The sequence below is a fragment of the Aulostomus chinensis genome, chromosome 5, assembly GCF_037954235.1.
Source record: "Aulostomus chinensis isolate RoL2024-O1b breed Wild chromosome 5, RoL_Achi_v1.0, whole genome shotgun sequence".
Classification (NCBI taxonomy): domain Eukaryota; kingdom Metazoa; phylum Chordata; class Actinopteri; order Syngnathiformes; family Aulostomidae; genus Aulostomus; species Aulostomus chinensis.
The window spans coordinates 21,015,926-21,032,494 of record NC_141324.1 but is presented as its reverse complement, the minus strand read 5'-3'; the positions used below and the strand labels follow the sequence as shown (position 1 = coordinate 21,032,494).

The 16,569-nt window shown below is 41.5% G+C and overlaps 3 protein-coding genes across 7 annotated transcripts in view; 2 read left to right on the top strand and 1 right to left on the bottom strand.

Moving 5' to 3' along the window:
• The first annotated feature begins 3,353 nt into the window (after positions 1 to 3,353).
• atg10 (ATG10 autophagy related 10 homolog (S. cerevisiae)) lies at positions 3,354 to 7,176 on the top strand. 3 transcript variants are annotated; one of them, XM_086204999.1, is made up of 7 exons: positions 3,354 to 3,463; positions 4,265 to 4,371; positions 4,465 to 4,605; positions 4,760 to 4,958; positions 5,052 to 5,149; positions 5,233 to 5,330; positions 6,059 to 7,176. In XM_086204999.1, the coding sequence occupies exons 2-7, from the start codon at positions 4,267 to 4,269 to the stop codon at positions 6,180 to 6,182; spliced, it is 765 nt and encodes a 254-aa protein (XP_086061125.1). In that variant the 5' UTR covers positions 3,354 to 3,463; positions 4,265 to 4,266; the 3' UTR covers positions 6,183 to 7,176. The 3 variants fall into 3 exon arrangements, with proteins under 3 accessions (XP_086061125.1, XP_086061127.1, XP_086061126.1); XM_086205001.1 differs by having other exon boundaries at positions 3,391 to 3,561; XM_086205000.1 differs by having other exon boundaries at positions 3,391 to 3,973.
• A 524-nt stretch (positions 7,177 to 7,700) lies between these two features.
• On the top strand, positions 7,701 to 8,931 carry nop10 (NOP10 ribonucleoprotein homolog (yeast)). Its single transcript, XM_086204998.1, has 2 exons — positions 7,701 to 7,936; positions 8,632 to 8,931. The coding sequence occupies exons 1-2, from the start codon at positions 7,883 to 7,885 to the stop codon at positions 8,770 to 8,772; spliced, it is 195 nt and encodes a 64-aa protein (XP_086061124.1). The 5' UTR covers positions 7,701 to 7,882; the 3' UTR covers positions 8,773 to 8,931.
• A 1,127-nt stretch (positions 8,932 to 10,058) lies between these two features.
• The window catches only part of fam110b (family with sequence similarity 110 member B), a 28,796-nt gene continuing 22,285 nt past the window's right edge, over positions 10,059 to 16,569 (bottom strand). For all 3 annotated transcript variants that reach the window (XM_086203839.1, XM_086203838.1, XM_086203840.1), the window contains one exon: positions 10,059 to 15,464. In XM_086203839.1, coding sequence (XP_086059965.1) covers positions 14,555 to 15,464 — 910 coding nt within the window. In that variant the 3' untranslated portion in view covers positions 10,059 to 14,554. The remainder of the gene's footprint in view (positions 15,465 to 16,569) is intronic.

The window sequence follows — 16,569 nt, the reverse complement described above, 5'->3', positions numbered from 1 at the left end:
GTTGAAGGGCTTTTTCCATCATTTGCAAGTGTCCTGTAGAGAGAAACCTGCTGACGGCAGGAAGATCCTCTCAGCTGGGTCAAAGACTCCTCCACATGTTTCCTGCAGGCTGTGTCAGAGCTCATTAAAGACTGGAAGCTTGATACCATCAGAGAGCAATCTAGTGTAAAAATGGAGCTCTTAAGTTACCACTGTAGTGTTAGAACACAGTCTGTTCATTGCTCATTGACGTTTTAACGGAATAACTGACGTATGCAAGTGGTTTAGATTTTCTTTATCTTAAATAAGTTATAATATAAAACTTGAGTGATCCCACAACAGGAAATTCCTATGTTACAGCAGCTTTAAAGAGCAGTTAATAGGAAAAGTGAATGATCACCATAATAAGCAAAAAATGTATCATAAATATGAAAGACCAAAAAAATACAAGATACTCAAAATACCACAGTACACCACCGTGACTCAGTTCATCAAACTGTGGAAGCTGCAAATCCCAGAAAGTCATGGGAGTTGTCAACTTTCACTTTTTTATGATTCAATTATTGGAATTAGGAATTCATGGTAAGTCTCTTCTTTTGTATTTTTTTTTTTTAATTTTGAATTTTTTTGGAAAAATTCTTGCAGAATGTGTTGCTTTGGCATATTCTTTAGTAATTTCTTTTTGCCATTCCAATATTTCCCAACCAATTCACTCCATTAAATTCCAAAAAGTGATGAAAATTGCAGATATTCTGCAAGAAATGATAATTTTCTGGTATTTTCTTGCAGAAAATATCTGTAATTCTAAATTTGATTACTTACAGAATTCTACATTTTAAAGACTTTGTAAAAATTGTAAGCTTTTAAATAAAAGTGAAATTATGAATCCATATTTTGCTGACAGAGATGATGGGCTGATCACTGAATGATGCCCTTATCCTATAGAATGGCCTGGATAATATTTTTTAATATACTTTGGTTTTCGGCTGTTTTTTTTGTGTGTCTTTTTTGGCTTCTGATCATGACATTAGCTGAAACTTTGATTCAGCATGTGGTTTCTGAATGGGCTACAAAATGAATAAATTATACATCTGCATGTGGTCATGCATCTTCAAGTTGTTTAAACTTCCAAACCACAAAAACAGCTGCATAAATATTACAAGTTCATAACCCCCCCGAAAAAGAGGCCTTTTCTTTTATAAAAATGTAGTCATGACAGACTCATGAGGAGAAATGAATATTTTAGCTTTTGTAGTATTGGTCAGATGGATCTGCTCAAGCTAGCGGCGCTAGTTTTCCCAAACTAGTAAACACCACCATCTGTTGGTGATCACGGCACATCACAAGGGTCTAAGGTAGCAGTTATCTTAAAGCTGTACTGAATGAAAATGTTTTCATCTATTGGGCACCGGTGGTCACATGGTCTGAGTCTCGAAAATCATCTCATCTGTATCAGACGAGAAGAACTAGAAAATTCCACAATGTTCCTTTGCAGTGGAAGCTGATTGATAAATTGTCTGTTAAGAGAAGTCATATTGAAACCATGTTATAAGCATAACATGAACTCTGCAGCCAGACTGTGAACTAAAACCAGATAATAAATGATTAGTAAAGTGACTTACATTACAACTGACTTACATTCATCCAGACTCAGTGATATCTATCACAAAAAAACACAACAAACAACTCAAATCATAATCTGAAAAATATTCATCTAGTTGGAATACCTGGAAATGTTCCAACCAAACTGAGGCTTTCATTCTACTGGCACTCTGTTAAACTGAGCACAACAATTAAGAGCAAATACACCAGGCATGAATTGTTAAACTATTCGAATTACTCTTTCTCATAATCCTGATCCTAAAACCATGTTAAGAGTCTTAAGAGTCCGGTTGGTTGGTATGTTTCAGTAGGGACCTTCACACTGAGCTTCTCACTTTGTACTGATGTGTATCAGCACATGGGTCAAAATCACCAAGAACGACTAGTACTTGCTGAGATGGTGTTGTGTGAAGTACAGTGAAGCACAGTACAGTAGAAGTAAACTACAAAAGAGGCATCATGGTTGTTTGTGTCCGTGTCCATCACTCCCACCTTGATCTTTGACCACTAACACTGTTTGCAGTTCATTCATGAGTCCTAACGGATGTTTGAGGCGAATTATAAATTGCCTCAAAGCGTTGAAGAGACATCGTGTTTATATGAAGGCACTGACGTGAAAAACGAGGTCTGCAGAAGCCCCAGTATACAGTATGTGCTGTAAACAGGACGTAAAGGAAGTGGCTGAGTGTGTTTTATGAGTGTGTTTTGTGACTCCTTCATCCTCAACAATTCCACTTTCTCACAGGTCAATAGTGCTAAGCAGTATCACACAGTTTTAAAGATTGTAAGATCAAGTGTTCACAAGGTAGAAGAACTCGAGGTCTCCCTCATCCAGACCTCTAATGGGAACAACATGAGGCTTTAACACTGGATTGGCAAAAGAGGCTTTCATGGGAACTACATACAGGAATTAGTGGAAAGTCAGGCTACTAATGAGTTGCCTCGCTATTTCCTAATCTTTCCACCAGCCAGCATTCAAAGCCTCAGGGTAGAAAAAAAAAACAGCATGAACCTCATCACCTCTGGCATCAGTGCCACCATCAACAGTAGACTGTGGCACATGTGATAATCATCATCCCCAGAGCTGACTGGTCTTCGTGAGACCCTCCCCCTGCTCCCACCTCTGGAACCTTCTATAATTACCTCACTGATGCAATAAATGAAATAAATAAGGCTGATTAACACTGCTGACTTTTTTCAGCTCTCAACCAGACACAAACTGCTTCGCTGCAGCAAATAGAGACCATTATCAAACTGACGGGTTTATTTTGTGTCCATGAACCGACGCCGTTGGCTTGGTCAGTCGTAGGGACGAGGGCCGTGCAGGTTCGATTCTTCTAATGTAGGACCACTGACAAGTTAGGAGTGAAAATGTGATGATCAGCAAGCACTCCTGAATGACACAGAGCATTTAGACATGTTCACAAGTAGAATTCACAATAGGAAGAGCACATAGAATTAATCTTTCTCATGAGAACTTTTGAATATTTGGATATTATATGTTTGTTGACAGTAGGCCATCAAAGCTAATTAATTTTAGCTGCGTGGGTTAAATATATGTCTGCAATGCCTTATGGGGTGAGTCGTTCCTTCACTCTCAAGATAATGATGCACTCAGTCCTTCTCCTTTTTAAAATCGATTTTCTTTCTTCTTCTTCTTTAAAAAACAAAACAAAACAACACAATAATAATTATCTTTGATGAAGAATTTGCTGGAACGTCAATGGAGGAATTGAATTAAACCGGAGCTGCTCATGAGGTGAGATGGTTGAGCTCAGTAGTCATGTGACCTCAAACCCGGAAGAGAAACATTGGTTCAGCTGCCTGCGACATTGAACTGGTGCTAACTTCTCCTCAGTGACAGCCGCCCGACAATAGAGAGGTAAAACTGCTATGGAGGAGAAGAACAGGGATACAAATCTTAACCGTCTGTGTTGTTTTAAATGCGAACCGTTCTACGTGATGGGTGGAAAAAGTAAAGTACGTCTACGATGTTATCACTTCATCATCAATCAGCACAGTTAGATCAGGGGGTTTTGGGGGTCCTTCCTCTCAGAAAAGTCAAGTTTAACAATGCAGCTTTCAACTATGTCACATACATATTCAAATACCCGCGAGGATTATTGAGGAAAACTAAATATTTATGATCATTTTCGGTGTTAGTTATTGATCATTAGAAATCAACGCTCCCTTTTGTACTCGGATGCTTGTACACTGCTGCTGCCACTTCTCTCTGGGGAAAAAAACAACAACAAAAAACTTAAATCTTCTACACCCAAAGAGTGTATGAGGCAAAAAAAATCATAAAAAATGATAATATTCAATGTGAAAGCTTAATATTTAGGCGCAGGATTTTCAGCATCTGTCTGCGAGGCTCCAAAATAAGCGAAAAGTAAGGAAATCTTTCATTTACACCCATTACTCACCTCTTCCACTGTCAACCAGCTCGGACGAATTTTACATCTGCATCTTAACCTGCAAATATTACAATATAATTGTAATTATGAACAATAATATGCAATGATGCGTTCTTTTCAAATTCATGTTTTTTTAAAAATTAAATGTTCTCCCTGCCTACCAAACGTCACCCTACATTTATTCAAGTGTGTTAACTGATATTTTCTAAATATGCGATCGATCTCACATCACTTCTCGTCTTGTTTCCGCCCTGCTTCATGCGCAGAGATGAGCTCGTGCTCGCTCGATGAGGGGCGCTTCCGTCTGTGCTGCCAGCTCCTCCTGCAGCAGTCAGATCAGATGAGAGATGGCTGGAGCTGGGAATCCATCCAGGTGAGGATGGTGATGGGTTCGCTCTCTCTCTCTCTCTCTTGCCGTCAGCGAGCGTGCATGCGTGACTAATATGAGTTTGGGATGTGGGTTCAGGGTTCAGAGGAGGGCTACCTGAAGAAGACCTCTCTCCGTTCAGTTGTCACAGACACCAGTCTGACCTGGGACCAAGACGGATCCAGTTCAGAATCAGATCCCCATACTTCAGGTCTCTTTGGGCCTGAACAACTTGAACAGGTGAAAAAAAAACTGTCTGGGTAGGAATTGTGTACAAAAATATGCAGGTATCTTATTTAATGTGCTTTATTTTCTAGCTCTGCGTGACTAAATGTCACTGAATATCACAAAACTAGGGACCAGCACAGATTAACTCTGTCTGTCTCCTTTTCAGTGTCCTCTGGGTGTTGAAGGTGATGGTTTGACCATGAAAAGTGACATGGATGAAGATGATGAAGAGGTTAGCACCTTGATGGAGGTTAGCACCTTGATGGAGTCTGAAGTCAGCAACCAGGTGCTTCAGTACGAGTATCACATCCTGTACTCCTGCAGTTACGGGGCTCCTGCGCTCTACTTCAGGGTGTCCACTCTTGGTCAGTGACATGTGAGAGAGTCACTGCACACAGAAACACACGTCTTATTTGTAACTGGCGTCATCTTTTCCTTGTCTTCTTCCTGCATGTCAGAGGGGAGGAGCCTGTCTTTAGAGGAGGTGTGGAGCTGCGTCCATCCAAACTTCAGGTTGCGACTCCAGCAAAGTCCCCTTAACACCATCACCCAGCAGGTAACACCGGCAGGGCTGCAGTGGTGTATCTGGATCCTGCTGTCGGGTCTCATGTGTCATCTGCCTGTGTGTGTGTCCGTCAGGAGCACCCCCTGCTGGGTCAGCCTTTCTTTATTCTCCACCCCTGTAGAACGGAGGAGTTCATGACGCCTGTGCTGCAGGCTGCTCGGGAGCAACACAGGTTGGGTTCTGTTGGATTCAAGTGTCTCAGCATGATTTGGTGCATCGGCAGTTAATAGAAAGCGACTTCAACTCACAGCAGTTGCATCAGTTGAATGTTCACACGGCGCCACGTTTTCAGTGGCATTTCTTTGTCTGATTTTCAGGCCTGTCACAATATCTAATTTTATTAGATGATATATTATCCTCGAAGATGTTGCGTTATTATTGTCACCTCAAGAACATTTATGACACTGATACAATAACACAATTTCATATGATAAAAGTATTTACCCTTTCAGAGAGTAACCTTTCATTCTTGCAGATATTCAGAGCCCGACATTAGAATTAGAGTCTCAGTTTGATGAATCCTAGATAAATAGAACCTCAATAAAATTAACCACAAAACAAATGTAAACAAACATGGCTGTAATCAGTGATATATGGGGGTAGCAAAATGATTGATTTCAATTGCATTTATTGTACAATCTAGCAGTGTAGTCATTATGGTGACAGGCCCACTGACTGTAAGCAGGATTATTAAGAATCTGTGAGGCAGAATTGGAGGAATCAATCACGGCCGAGGAAGAGCCCACTACATTTTGGGTAAATCCATTTAATGTAGTGAAAACTAGCATTCATTTCTATTTATCTCTTTATTTAGTTTGGCTAATTTGGGCTCAGTGGAGAGTCTGAGTGACTTCATGCATATTACTCGGGGTGTGTATGTGTGTGTCTGTGTGTGAACAGGCCCGTGAACTACATTCTGACGTGGCTCAGCGTGGTGGGTCCCATGGTGGGTTTAGACGTTCCTCTGAAGTATTCCACCCTGCTCCATCCTGAACCATCACCCCCAAGCTCCGAGCCGGACTGAGACTCCGACTGCTCCCATCACTGTCTCCCCTCGCGATGGAGGAGGGCAGCAGGCTGCTCCATACTAACTGCATCGTTACCTTGCTAGTACCATTGAGCCTCCACGTGTACTTGCGGGCGGTGTAACACTACTTTGATTCTTGACCAGTGGAAGATCAAAAACAAGATGAGGCATTTTGAAAGAAATTTGTGTCTTTGTTGGAAAAAGAGAAGAATTGAGGAAAAAAGAAGATGTAAGGTGGGACGGGAATACAACACAGATGCAAGAGATAACAACCATCCACCTGCCACCAGCTTGACACGGATCTGTACTGAAGCGCGTGAAGTGGCAGGCTTTTTCTTTTGCACTCAGCACGTGGCCTCAAATTTGTAGCTTGTGAGAACAACAATAAAAGAATAAGAATTAGAATGACAGGAGTCAAAAAGTGGAACTAGTGGCATTTTTTAAAATTGTCTCTGCATCAATTCAGATTATTGTGGATGTTGAAAACAAGAATCCCAATGCTGAGTCAAATATAGAACTTGGAGTCCTCTAACTAGTCATTTCATTTGTTATATTCTGAAGACGCTAGCACCAGTTGGGCTGTCAGTTTTTCAAAATATGAAGGTCTAATGAATTTGAAATGACCCACAATTCATTTGGATAACTTTTAAGTGCAACATGTGCATCTGTTGGTGTTCCCCTCAGCTCCTCAGTGTACCGTGAACTTCTCACCGGTCTGAAATATTTGTGGCCTGTGAGGTCACCCGTCTGTTGTGAGAACCAATATTTTGTCCTTTCATCTTTACTGTGAAGTCCTGTGCTTATTTATTGTACGATTCGTTTGGACTGCGAGCCTGGCTGTTCAAGTACTCAGCAGTGTACAGCTGCTCCTTTGCTCCCTTCTCTCCTCAAGCCTGTCATCTCACCCTGTAAAGTGCCTTAATATATGAAATGAATTGAATTTGTAATTGTTTTTTTATGTCACAGTATTAATAAAGTTATTACTATTTGACCGAGCAAACTTCTTGTCGTTTAATCGTCAAAGATTATATAAATTGGAACTATACGCATCTTCTCTCTCATCCTTCGACACTCCTGCAATAAAACCTTAATGATCTTCGAACGTTCAGTTTTTATTGAATCAAAGATGAGTTGATTTATTTGAATTTTGGTCATTTTGGAGGCTGTAGTTGTGTTGTAGATGGAGATAGATGTGTATCATTGTTTGTCTATTTCATTTATAGGGATTGCAGTGATTAAGAACAGCTCTCAGTGTGAACCAGTTTGGTTCAACAGCCTCCAGAATTAAAGTAATTCACTAATCTAATGAAATGACTTTGTCCTAACTGTAATTAATCGTTACAGTTACGACAAAGAACACAACTCGTCAACACATTCTGTAAAACTGAACGTGAGAATCCTCACGAAGGAGGAATTGTAGCAGCTTTATTGTATTTTGCACTCTGAATCCTGTAACGTTTTGACTGATCGGTATTTTGGAGTTTACGGGGGAATAAGAAACTCAATTTCCAAGAATGCTTTGCGCCTGCCCTTTGAACCGGATATCCGGCCTGCTCGAGCGCTCTGAAAGAATCTCCTCTACACGTGGAATTGAAAAGGGGAAAGTATCAGCTTGGAGAAAGCAGACTGCTTTGTTTTTATCTTGAGTAACGATCTGTTTTAGCCTCGGACACAGTCGAACTAATTGTCCCGCCAAGATGTTCCTGCAGTTTCACCTGGACGAGAACGGAGACAGAGTCTACACCCTGAAGGTAGCTGGTTTACCCTCCTCTCCCTGGAACCAGTCAACTGTTAGCTCTGTCTGTCTGTTCCAGGCTTTTGAAGCGATTTGTCTTCATCGGCGAAGAAGCTAATCACATCTCCAGAGCTAATGACGAGCGTGTTTATGCTAAGCTGCTAGCGAACTCGTGATCTCGTGTTTGCATTTCCAGAGAAAGCACGATGAACAAACTGTTGATCGTTTGTTAATGCGCATAACCGTTGGTTCCAGTCGGATAAATTGCCGTTTAAAGTCAAATGTCCACATTTTTATTTTACTCTTGCAAATTTGAATGTCATGACTTAATTTGAAACCCAGTTACAAGTACTGCGTCTTCCTGCCGTTTCAAACATGCTGTAAGTGTGTTGCAGTTCCGAGGAAAGGTCTGAGAACTGTGCCGTCCTAGTTCTAATGGTCTTAGGGTTTTGTTTGTGCTTGGAAAACTTAAAGACTTGCAACAAAAAAGGAAAGTGCAATCGAAAGTCCTCTAGGAGAACAAAGTCCATATTCTGAAATGCCAAATTGATTCATTTGTTTCTGTAAATTGTTACACACAATTTTTGTCACACATAATGAAGTCTTGGACCAATCAAAGCACTGGCTGTTGTACTGATATATATTCCTGTTGAATATTCACACCTCCCAGGCTTTCATTAAACCACTCATTGTTTTGTTTGTCGCCTCCAGAAAGTGGGACCTGATGGGCAGCCCACCAGCTCAGCTCACCCGGCCCGCTTCTCCCCCGATGATAAATTCTCCCGTCACAGAGTTATTGTGAAGAAACGCTTCGGTATCCTGCTCACTCAGCAGCCCAGACCGGTTCTGTGAGAGGGAGGGCGGCGGAGGACGTGTGGCGATCTGACCAATGAATGGACTCAGAGCTGTTGAATACCATTTGTAACTACTTCTGTTGACGCTTCATCATTTACTGACTTTTAAGTTGTTAATATTTTTCGTAGTAGTGTTAAATAAACATTATTGATAGAATATCTTGACTTGTGTCTGTTTATGTCATGAAGGCCGGTAACAAATGAAAAGTTAAGCTTACAAGGATAAAGGATGTGTTATTCAAACTAGGTTGACAGAAATGACAGTGAAGCAGTGATGATGATCCGGAATCAGCTGAGAGGAGAGGTTGCCATGGTGATGCAAAGTGCCAGTTTACAAGGGGAGATGATTGGAGCTCTGGCAACTGCACCAGTTAGGGTGTTTAACTGGCGCTGAATAATTTCAAAAAGAAAAAAAGATCAAATTGTGATTGTTTTGATGATTCACATGACTAGAAGGAGTAACTGTCAGCCTCACGTCAGAGGAGAAGCATTGTTATGACGATGGTGTTTTATTTGATCCAGATGTTCTCTTCGGTGTCATGAACCATCTTTATTCTGGGATATTTCTGAACTACCACAATACTTCATTCAGAATGAAATTTTGACATGTTTTGTGTTCTGCAGATTTTTCAGTCTGCCATATACAGTGTGAAAAGGCTTGTATTTTATGGAAATATTGGACCAATAGTAAAGCAAAAGTACTCAAGATTTTACTTTAAAAGAATGTGAGGATTTACGCTACAATCCATAGGTGGCAGTAAATAAACCGTTGAAGCACTGTCGTCCTGCTGCCTGGCTCACTGAGGTCCCAGGTAACCCACCACAGCTGCAATAACTCCACACCACGCCATCGGCCTTCCTCCCGTTGCGTTGATTTTTGAGGTGTAACAGTAAAGGGAAAAGAATGCAAAGACTCTGGGAAGCATCTTGCGTCCCAGCTCACAGAACACCGTCAGACATTCCAGTCAGTTCTAAGTGGGGTACCATTTAGAATCTAATACATGATGAAACAGGGAGGGTATGCTAGCAGGACATGGCTGCGATAAGCGGTTTCGCCCGGCCCACCTCTCATCAACCCACTCGTCCAAATGTTCCTACTCCTCACTCCTAAATGCCAAACTAGGAGGCTTTAAAGTGTTTACAAACTGGTGTGTGACCTCAGGATTGCAGGACGCACTGCATTTGCAGATGAGACTTGCACATGTTAATTTACTGTTCACGAGAGAAGATTCTAAGTTCAAGAAAAAGAAGACTCGAGGACAATGAATGGCAAAAGAAGCCATTTATTGAAATTATGCAAAAGAACCTAAACATGTTGGGTTTTTTTTTCTTCAGTCGAGCAAAATGTAACGGTTTCCACGTCAAAAACACAGTCAGCACTAAAGTCTCTGAAGCAGTCTTGCCCAGCACGGACAGCAACAGTTCTGTACCGAGGGCAGTTATCATGTCTTTATTTCTTTTTTTTTGTTGTTTTTTTTTGTTCTGACTCTTTTGTAAAACCTTCAGACAGAGAAAAAAAAAAAACAGAACTCCAACACATCGCTTTTTCAAACCAAATATATACATATTTTCTTACATCATGTACACATAGCAAAAAAAAAAAAAAATGCAAGTACCACAGAAGAACTCTATCTGTCAATCCAAAGAAAAAGAAAAATACAAACACCGTGTAGACAGAACTGAAGCATGATGACACTGTCAGAACAGCACAATATCGTCTTTATTAATGCTGACAGGGAGAAGCAGGAGGGGTTCTCTGGTGAGGGGGGGGGGGTCACTGAGAAGACACATGGGAATGACAGAACAGGGTACTGGACAACAACATGCAAGCACAGTCTTGCACTCAAAGCGGGAATTTGGGGAAGGTCTTACTGCCAGCTTAGGGTCATACTTCGAGAAATGTAAAAGGGAGTGACGCATAAAAATAAAATACTTCAAATGTTGTCGGTCAGGCCCAGAATACACAGTTGATCTGTAAATGTGCAGCTGATGTAAAAAAAAAAAAAAAAAAAAAGATTTAAAAAAAAATCTTATCATGAAATTTCACTTGAACTGGTATTCTGGCTGGTTTTAGGTGGTGGTGATGTATAATAGACTTCTGAAGAGCCCAATCCTTTATTAGCTGTAACCCTTTACCATATGAATCAATATCATAAACTTAAGACTAAACGTAAAATTTGTGCACTTAAGAGTTTATGATTAATCAATGACCCAAACTTAGAAACGACACACATGGATGAACAAGACAAAAGTTTTACTATGAGAACTTATTCGTTGTGCATTTACACTCTTTAACATCCGGCTAAAATGTTTCTAAAAGGGATCACTTGTCTTGTAATACCACATTGTTCCTCAAAAGGCGCCAGTGAGTCACTGCATGGTAAAAGGAGCTGTGGCTGTATCAGAAGGCTGCACCTATACTCATAGAGTTATGGTAATAACCGTAGGCGCTCATCGTCCATTGAGTGGCTGTATAAGAAGGAAAGCAATTTAACTTTCATTTTGTCTGATTGAATACTGATGTGAAAATTAAAATAATCCGAATTTAAAAATTAAAATCCTTTCATGGAGTCACAGATGACCTACATCACGGATTGAAGCTGAGAAGGCTGGTGGTGGGACACACTGGCGGTTTGTGGATGCTGACTGAGGTGCTGCACTCACACCTAAATATGGCTTCAGGCTTACAGTTTTGTCAGCGACGTGCAGGCGTGTAAACAGAGGGCAAAGGTGAACCCTGACAAACTTCCAGCCACCATTACAAAAAAAAAACAAATTAAAAAACACATTGAAAAAAAAAAGAGTGTAAAGAACCCTTTTTTGTTCGTTTCTTGAAGACTGAGACAGGGAGCAGAGCTGTGGGCGTCACCACTAAGTTTGTCTGAATGAAGCCTACAGAATTCTACAAAATGCAGAATGTAGGATGTAATATACAGTATTAGCAAGTATAAAGACCTCAGCGGCATCCCAAGAACACTGACATAAAACACTACTGCAATCTACCTCTCACTTCTTATCCTTACTACTGCAATATGACGAGTCCTGTAAGAGTGAACTGACGACTTCATTAGTATTGCTTTGAGTGAAGGTTTGATTTATGGTGTGTGTGTGCGTGTGTGTGTATTTACTGTAAATGTGCTGGTCTAAATGCTCTCAGTTAGAAATGGAGAGGTGAAGTGTCCTACAGTAATAGCTGGGACACACTTGAGGCAGATAATCATTCATCATCTTTGTGAGGTTAATTCAGCAGCTTGTAGACCCCCTCCCCCCCTTCAGCTCACCACTAGGACCAGGATGCAGCCACTAGTCTTAACCAGTAAGCCTGGACCTAAATGCTAAGTCTGTCTGTAAGGCTTGATGCCAACTGCACCAAAGTTAAGCTTCGTCTTAACCAGGACCACCATTCTTGGAGATAAACAGTATATCCACACAAATGCCCACGCGACTCAGGCTGTACGAGCCCCATCAGCACCACGGGTCCCAAGACAGATGACAGCTCTGCTCTTTGCTTCATCCATACAGTCACAGATCAGTGAGCGGCACCATCAGATCCTTAGCCTGAGGTGTTCTGCTCCCAGGTCCATCTTATACTTCAACATGATGTCTGCTATGGCCAACCCGCGACAGCAATAAGAGATCAGACAGTCCATCCCATACTTTAACTTCCTGGTTCCTACATCACTGCCTTTATGTGTGGTGGTCCTGCAGCAGAACTCCCAGAATCCTTTCTAGGACCCCTCCCTGGACTTAAAACACTCCCAGACCCCCCCCCCCCCCAAGATATCCAATAATCTATGACAATATCACTTTGAATATTAGAAATATGGCAGAATGACATGTATTGATATTTGAATATACTCGACAAATTCCAGTCGGTAAGAACCAGCTTGTGAATGAAAGGATCCAGAGGAGGAAACTGTAGCTCTGCAGTGAGACGTCAGATGCCATGAACAGGAGGATTTATTCCTCCTAGCAGAATCGGCCCAGTTTATCAGCATACTGAGAGGCCTGTGTAACCTTAATGCTGTATGAATGAGCAAGCTCACCACAATAAATCTCATAATACGTCTTTGCATCATCTTTATATTTCCTTTCATTTAGCAGTAACTTGTTCCAATATCAAGATCAGCCACTTGACGGATTATTAACCCAATGAGCCCTTGTGACCCATTAGATCAGTATTGATTTGATCAGTTTCTCCAATAAAGACACAGTGTGTAAGATTCAGGGAGCAAAAATACAATGTGGAAATAGAATTTTTTTGTTTTTTGACAACGTGATCACATGACAGTGGCAGAGTCCCGACAGTGAACTGTTCAGTGAACGTCAATAATGCGATATATCAATAAACAAGACATAATCATCTGTTTTAGTATCAGTTTCTGGATTGTACACAGGAAGTGGGCGTGGCCTTAAATGGAAGTTTTTTTAAACGAAGTAACTTGTTTTCCAGATGGTAAATAATGTGTTTGCACGCCATTATCTGGATACAAATTCATATTCTGGTGCATCTCACACTAAAATATTATCTACATCCTCCTTGTTTTGATAAACCGATCACTGAAGTGGGTGCGGTGTGATCCACTCTGTTACTTTGACACTTCAGAATCAGACTTTCTTCATGAGCTACAGAACTGTCTGTCAAATGTGAACTACACTGTTTCTTTCCTTTTAGTTGTTCTAGCTGTTGCAGGCCAATAAGGAGATTTGCTGAAATGATCAATCAAGTATGTTGGAAGTTGCTGATGCTGCTTTGCAAGTTCTTTATGTTGTGAGATGTTTTTAGAACCCAAATTTGATAAATCCTGGATCCCACTCGACGGATCCTGCAGGTCACTGTGTGCTCTCCTGAGGGAGGGGTGACATTAGACGTTCTACTTCCACTTGACATTTAAATCTTACACACTGGTCTTTTCAAACCCACCTTAAAGAAATACTAATAATGGCTGCACAGCATACTGACACAATACTGACTTTCCAAAGTGTTTTCTTAAATTTTGACAGATAGAGTTCAGTATCATTTTCTAAGTTTATTTAAAAGGAGAATGTTTTTTTCTCAAAGAGGACATATTGACATGCAGGATAAGCACAGATGAACTGCTGATGTCTGGAATGAGAATGCCATACCAGTGACCCAGCGTTAACAAGACAAAGCCTGGAACTAGCACACCTAATTCAGCCAAAAACTACGATTTCATCTCACGTGATTTAGTCAGTTTCAGTCTTGACAACTCATTCATATCGGCAATTTCTATCCTGATTAAGTTAGTGTTCAATCTTGCACACTTGCCTTTTTGTTAAAGACACCCTCATTCTTTTTCACGCTAAGATTCAACTGCTCAACATTTTCTCCAACTGATGAAATGACTGACAAGCTACAGCAACAGACCTATTTGAATTATTTTAAGTGCCACCTGCATGGACTGTCAGTCAAATGAAAGTTTAAAAAAAATCAAAATGTCCTCTGTGAGAAAGGTCTGTAACTTTGCGGTGAAGCAGTCACATCATGAGTACTTGTTGAAGTGCATTTGGATCTTCTCTCTCTTGTTCCTGTTGCTCAAACCAAACAGACATTGTCAGTTTACACAGCATACAGTAAATTTCCCATGAAATATTTTATGACTGTCCAAGTTGAAGTAATTTGTGTCGTTATTCCGAGACCTAGAGGGATTTTTGTTTGCCAGTCCAGCCTAATGATTTCAGTCTCTAACCCTGTGAGACATTCCAGTCTACCGATCTTTTCTGCAACACTCATTGACAGTTTCATTGTGAAGTGTTTCCTAAACATGTGAGACTTTTTGTGTCTCTCTTGCCTGTTTGATGCTGTACAGCCACTTGATTACTCTTGCGTTCCGCTCCACAGCAGAGATGCCATAAGGAACTCGCTCCCCAGCTTCCTCGTCCTCGTCCTCACCCTCGTCCCCGTCCGACAGCCCGTCGTTGGAGGATCGCCGTGACTGGTCGCAGTCGGAGGAGATCATGGAAGCTGATCGGAAGTTCAAACTAACAATGTCTGAGTTGGCTCGTGCAAAGTTTTCTGGACCAACCGCCTCCAGCTCCTCAGGGTCGAGGCCGCAGTAGTTAAAGAAGCGTTCCACGTCAGCTCCGGCGCGTGCATACCGATCTGACAGGTCTGACTTAGACCTGTGTAGAGAGGAGCGACGAGCCACAGAGGAACCGAGCTCTAGCTCCAGGTTTGGATCAGATGAAGGATTGGAGGGGTCTCCATGATCACATGATAGCGACTGAGGGGTGTTGTTGTCACAGAGCGAGGGGGAGAGGGTTGGACGAGGAGGAGGCAGGGACAACGAAAGGGTGGGAGGAGGGAGGGAAGCAGGGTTTGGTTTTGGGGGGAGAGGTGGAGCTGAGGAGCTACTGGATCGTGCTGTGCGGAGGGGCTTGCCATTGCAGAGTCGCAGGAGGTCAGACGAGGAGTGGGAGGTCAGCAGAGGTGGCAGTGGGGACCGGGAACGATCCATAAGCCCTCCTTCTCTTCCTTTCTCATCCAGTACTCGTCTGCTGAGGTTGAGGTTTCCTCCCAGCTGTGGACTGCGGCGCCCTCCGCTGTTGAGTGGGGGGACCTTCAAGGAATGGGAGAAGGATCGCAGCGAGTGTGAGGTGCTCGGACTGGGAGCGGAATCTGCCGGCTGCTCATTAAGTGTCATTGTGGATCGATAGGTTAATGGCATCCTGGGAGCAGAAAACACACAAAAAAATACATGTTATGTGTCAGAGAAGGTAGGAAGACTGGACAATTTAAGAGTAGGGTAATGATAATAACCCACTACATGTGATTTGACTACTGAGAGGACTTGAGAAGTGATCCAGGTTTTTAACTTTTCTCTCTAGCAAGGCTTTAACTTGTAGTGAAGTGTTATTATGAATTACTCACAACAAAGTTTCCCAGGCAGACACTACAGAATATTACGAAACAGAAGCTGGATTCTCAGAAACTGTGATGCAATTTGAAATATTTTATTGAATTTGTATGTTTCTGTGTGTGTGAGTGTGTGTGTGTGTGTGTGTGTGTGTATTGGCAAAAATCACAAGGCAAAAAACCCTCTTAAAATATTTACCTCAGTCATATTTTTGATTTTTGTTTTTTTTTGCCTAAATGAACTCCTTATGATGTTTTGTCTGCAGTTTTTTGTGTTTTCTGAAAAACTTGAAAAAATGACCGAGGTGATTATTTTAAGAGGGCGACGATGTTATGGCTTAATCATTTTTCCCACTTACAAACAACAACAAAAAAAAATCCCAGGGGCATCCGAGGACATACAAGCACAATTAAAATTATACATTTTGAACAGAACAGGCTGCAGCTTCTGTCTGCTGGTGTGCGCCAAACTCACAATTTAATGATACAAATACGGGTCACAAAATAAAGTATTTTCTCATCTCATTTAAATTCCTGAGTAATAAATATGACATAGTTTAATGGGAACAGTTTGCTTCCTGAAGTACAAATTCTGGACTACAAGACACTTCTTTTACCCTTGCACGGTTAAAAGAAAGCATCGACTAATTAATAAACTGCAGTGTTACCCATGTTGTGTGCATTCTTAAATGTCCATGCCGAGTAGTGTATGTGGGTCAGACCAAATGTTCCCTCCAAGTATGCACTGCTAAATGTTAGGCCTCCATTCACAGTCATAACATGGATGATGCAATGGCAAGACACTATGTACAAGCATGGTTCTGCTGCATGTCTCAGGTTTGAAAAAGTATCAGTGTGACCAAGGGAGGGACAGCTGAAAAGAGAGACTTTCTGGATTTGAGCAACATGGACATGTCT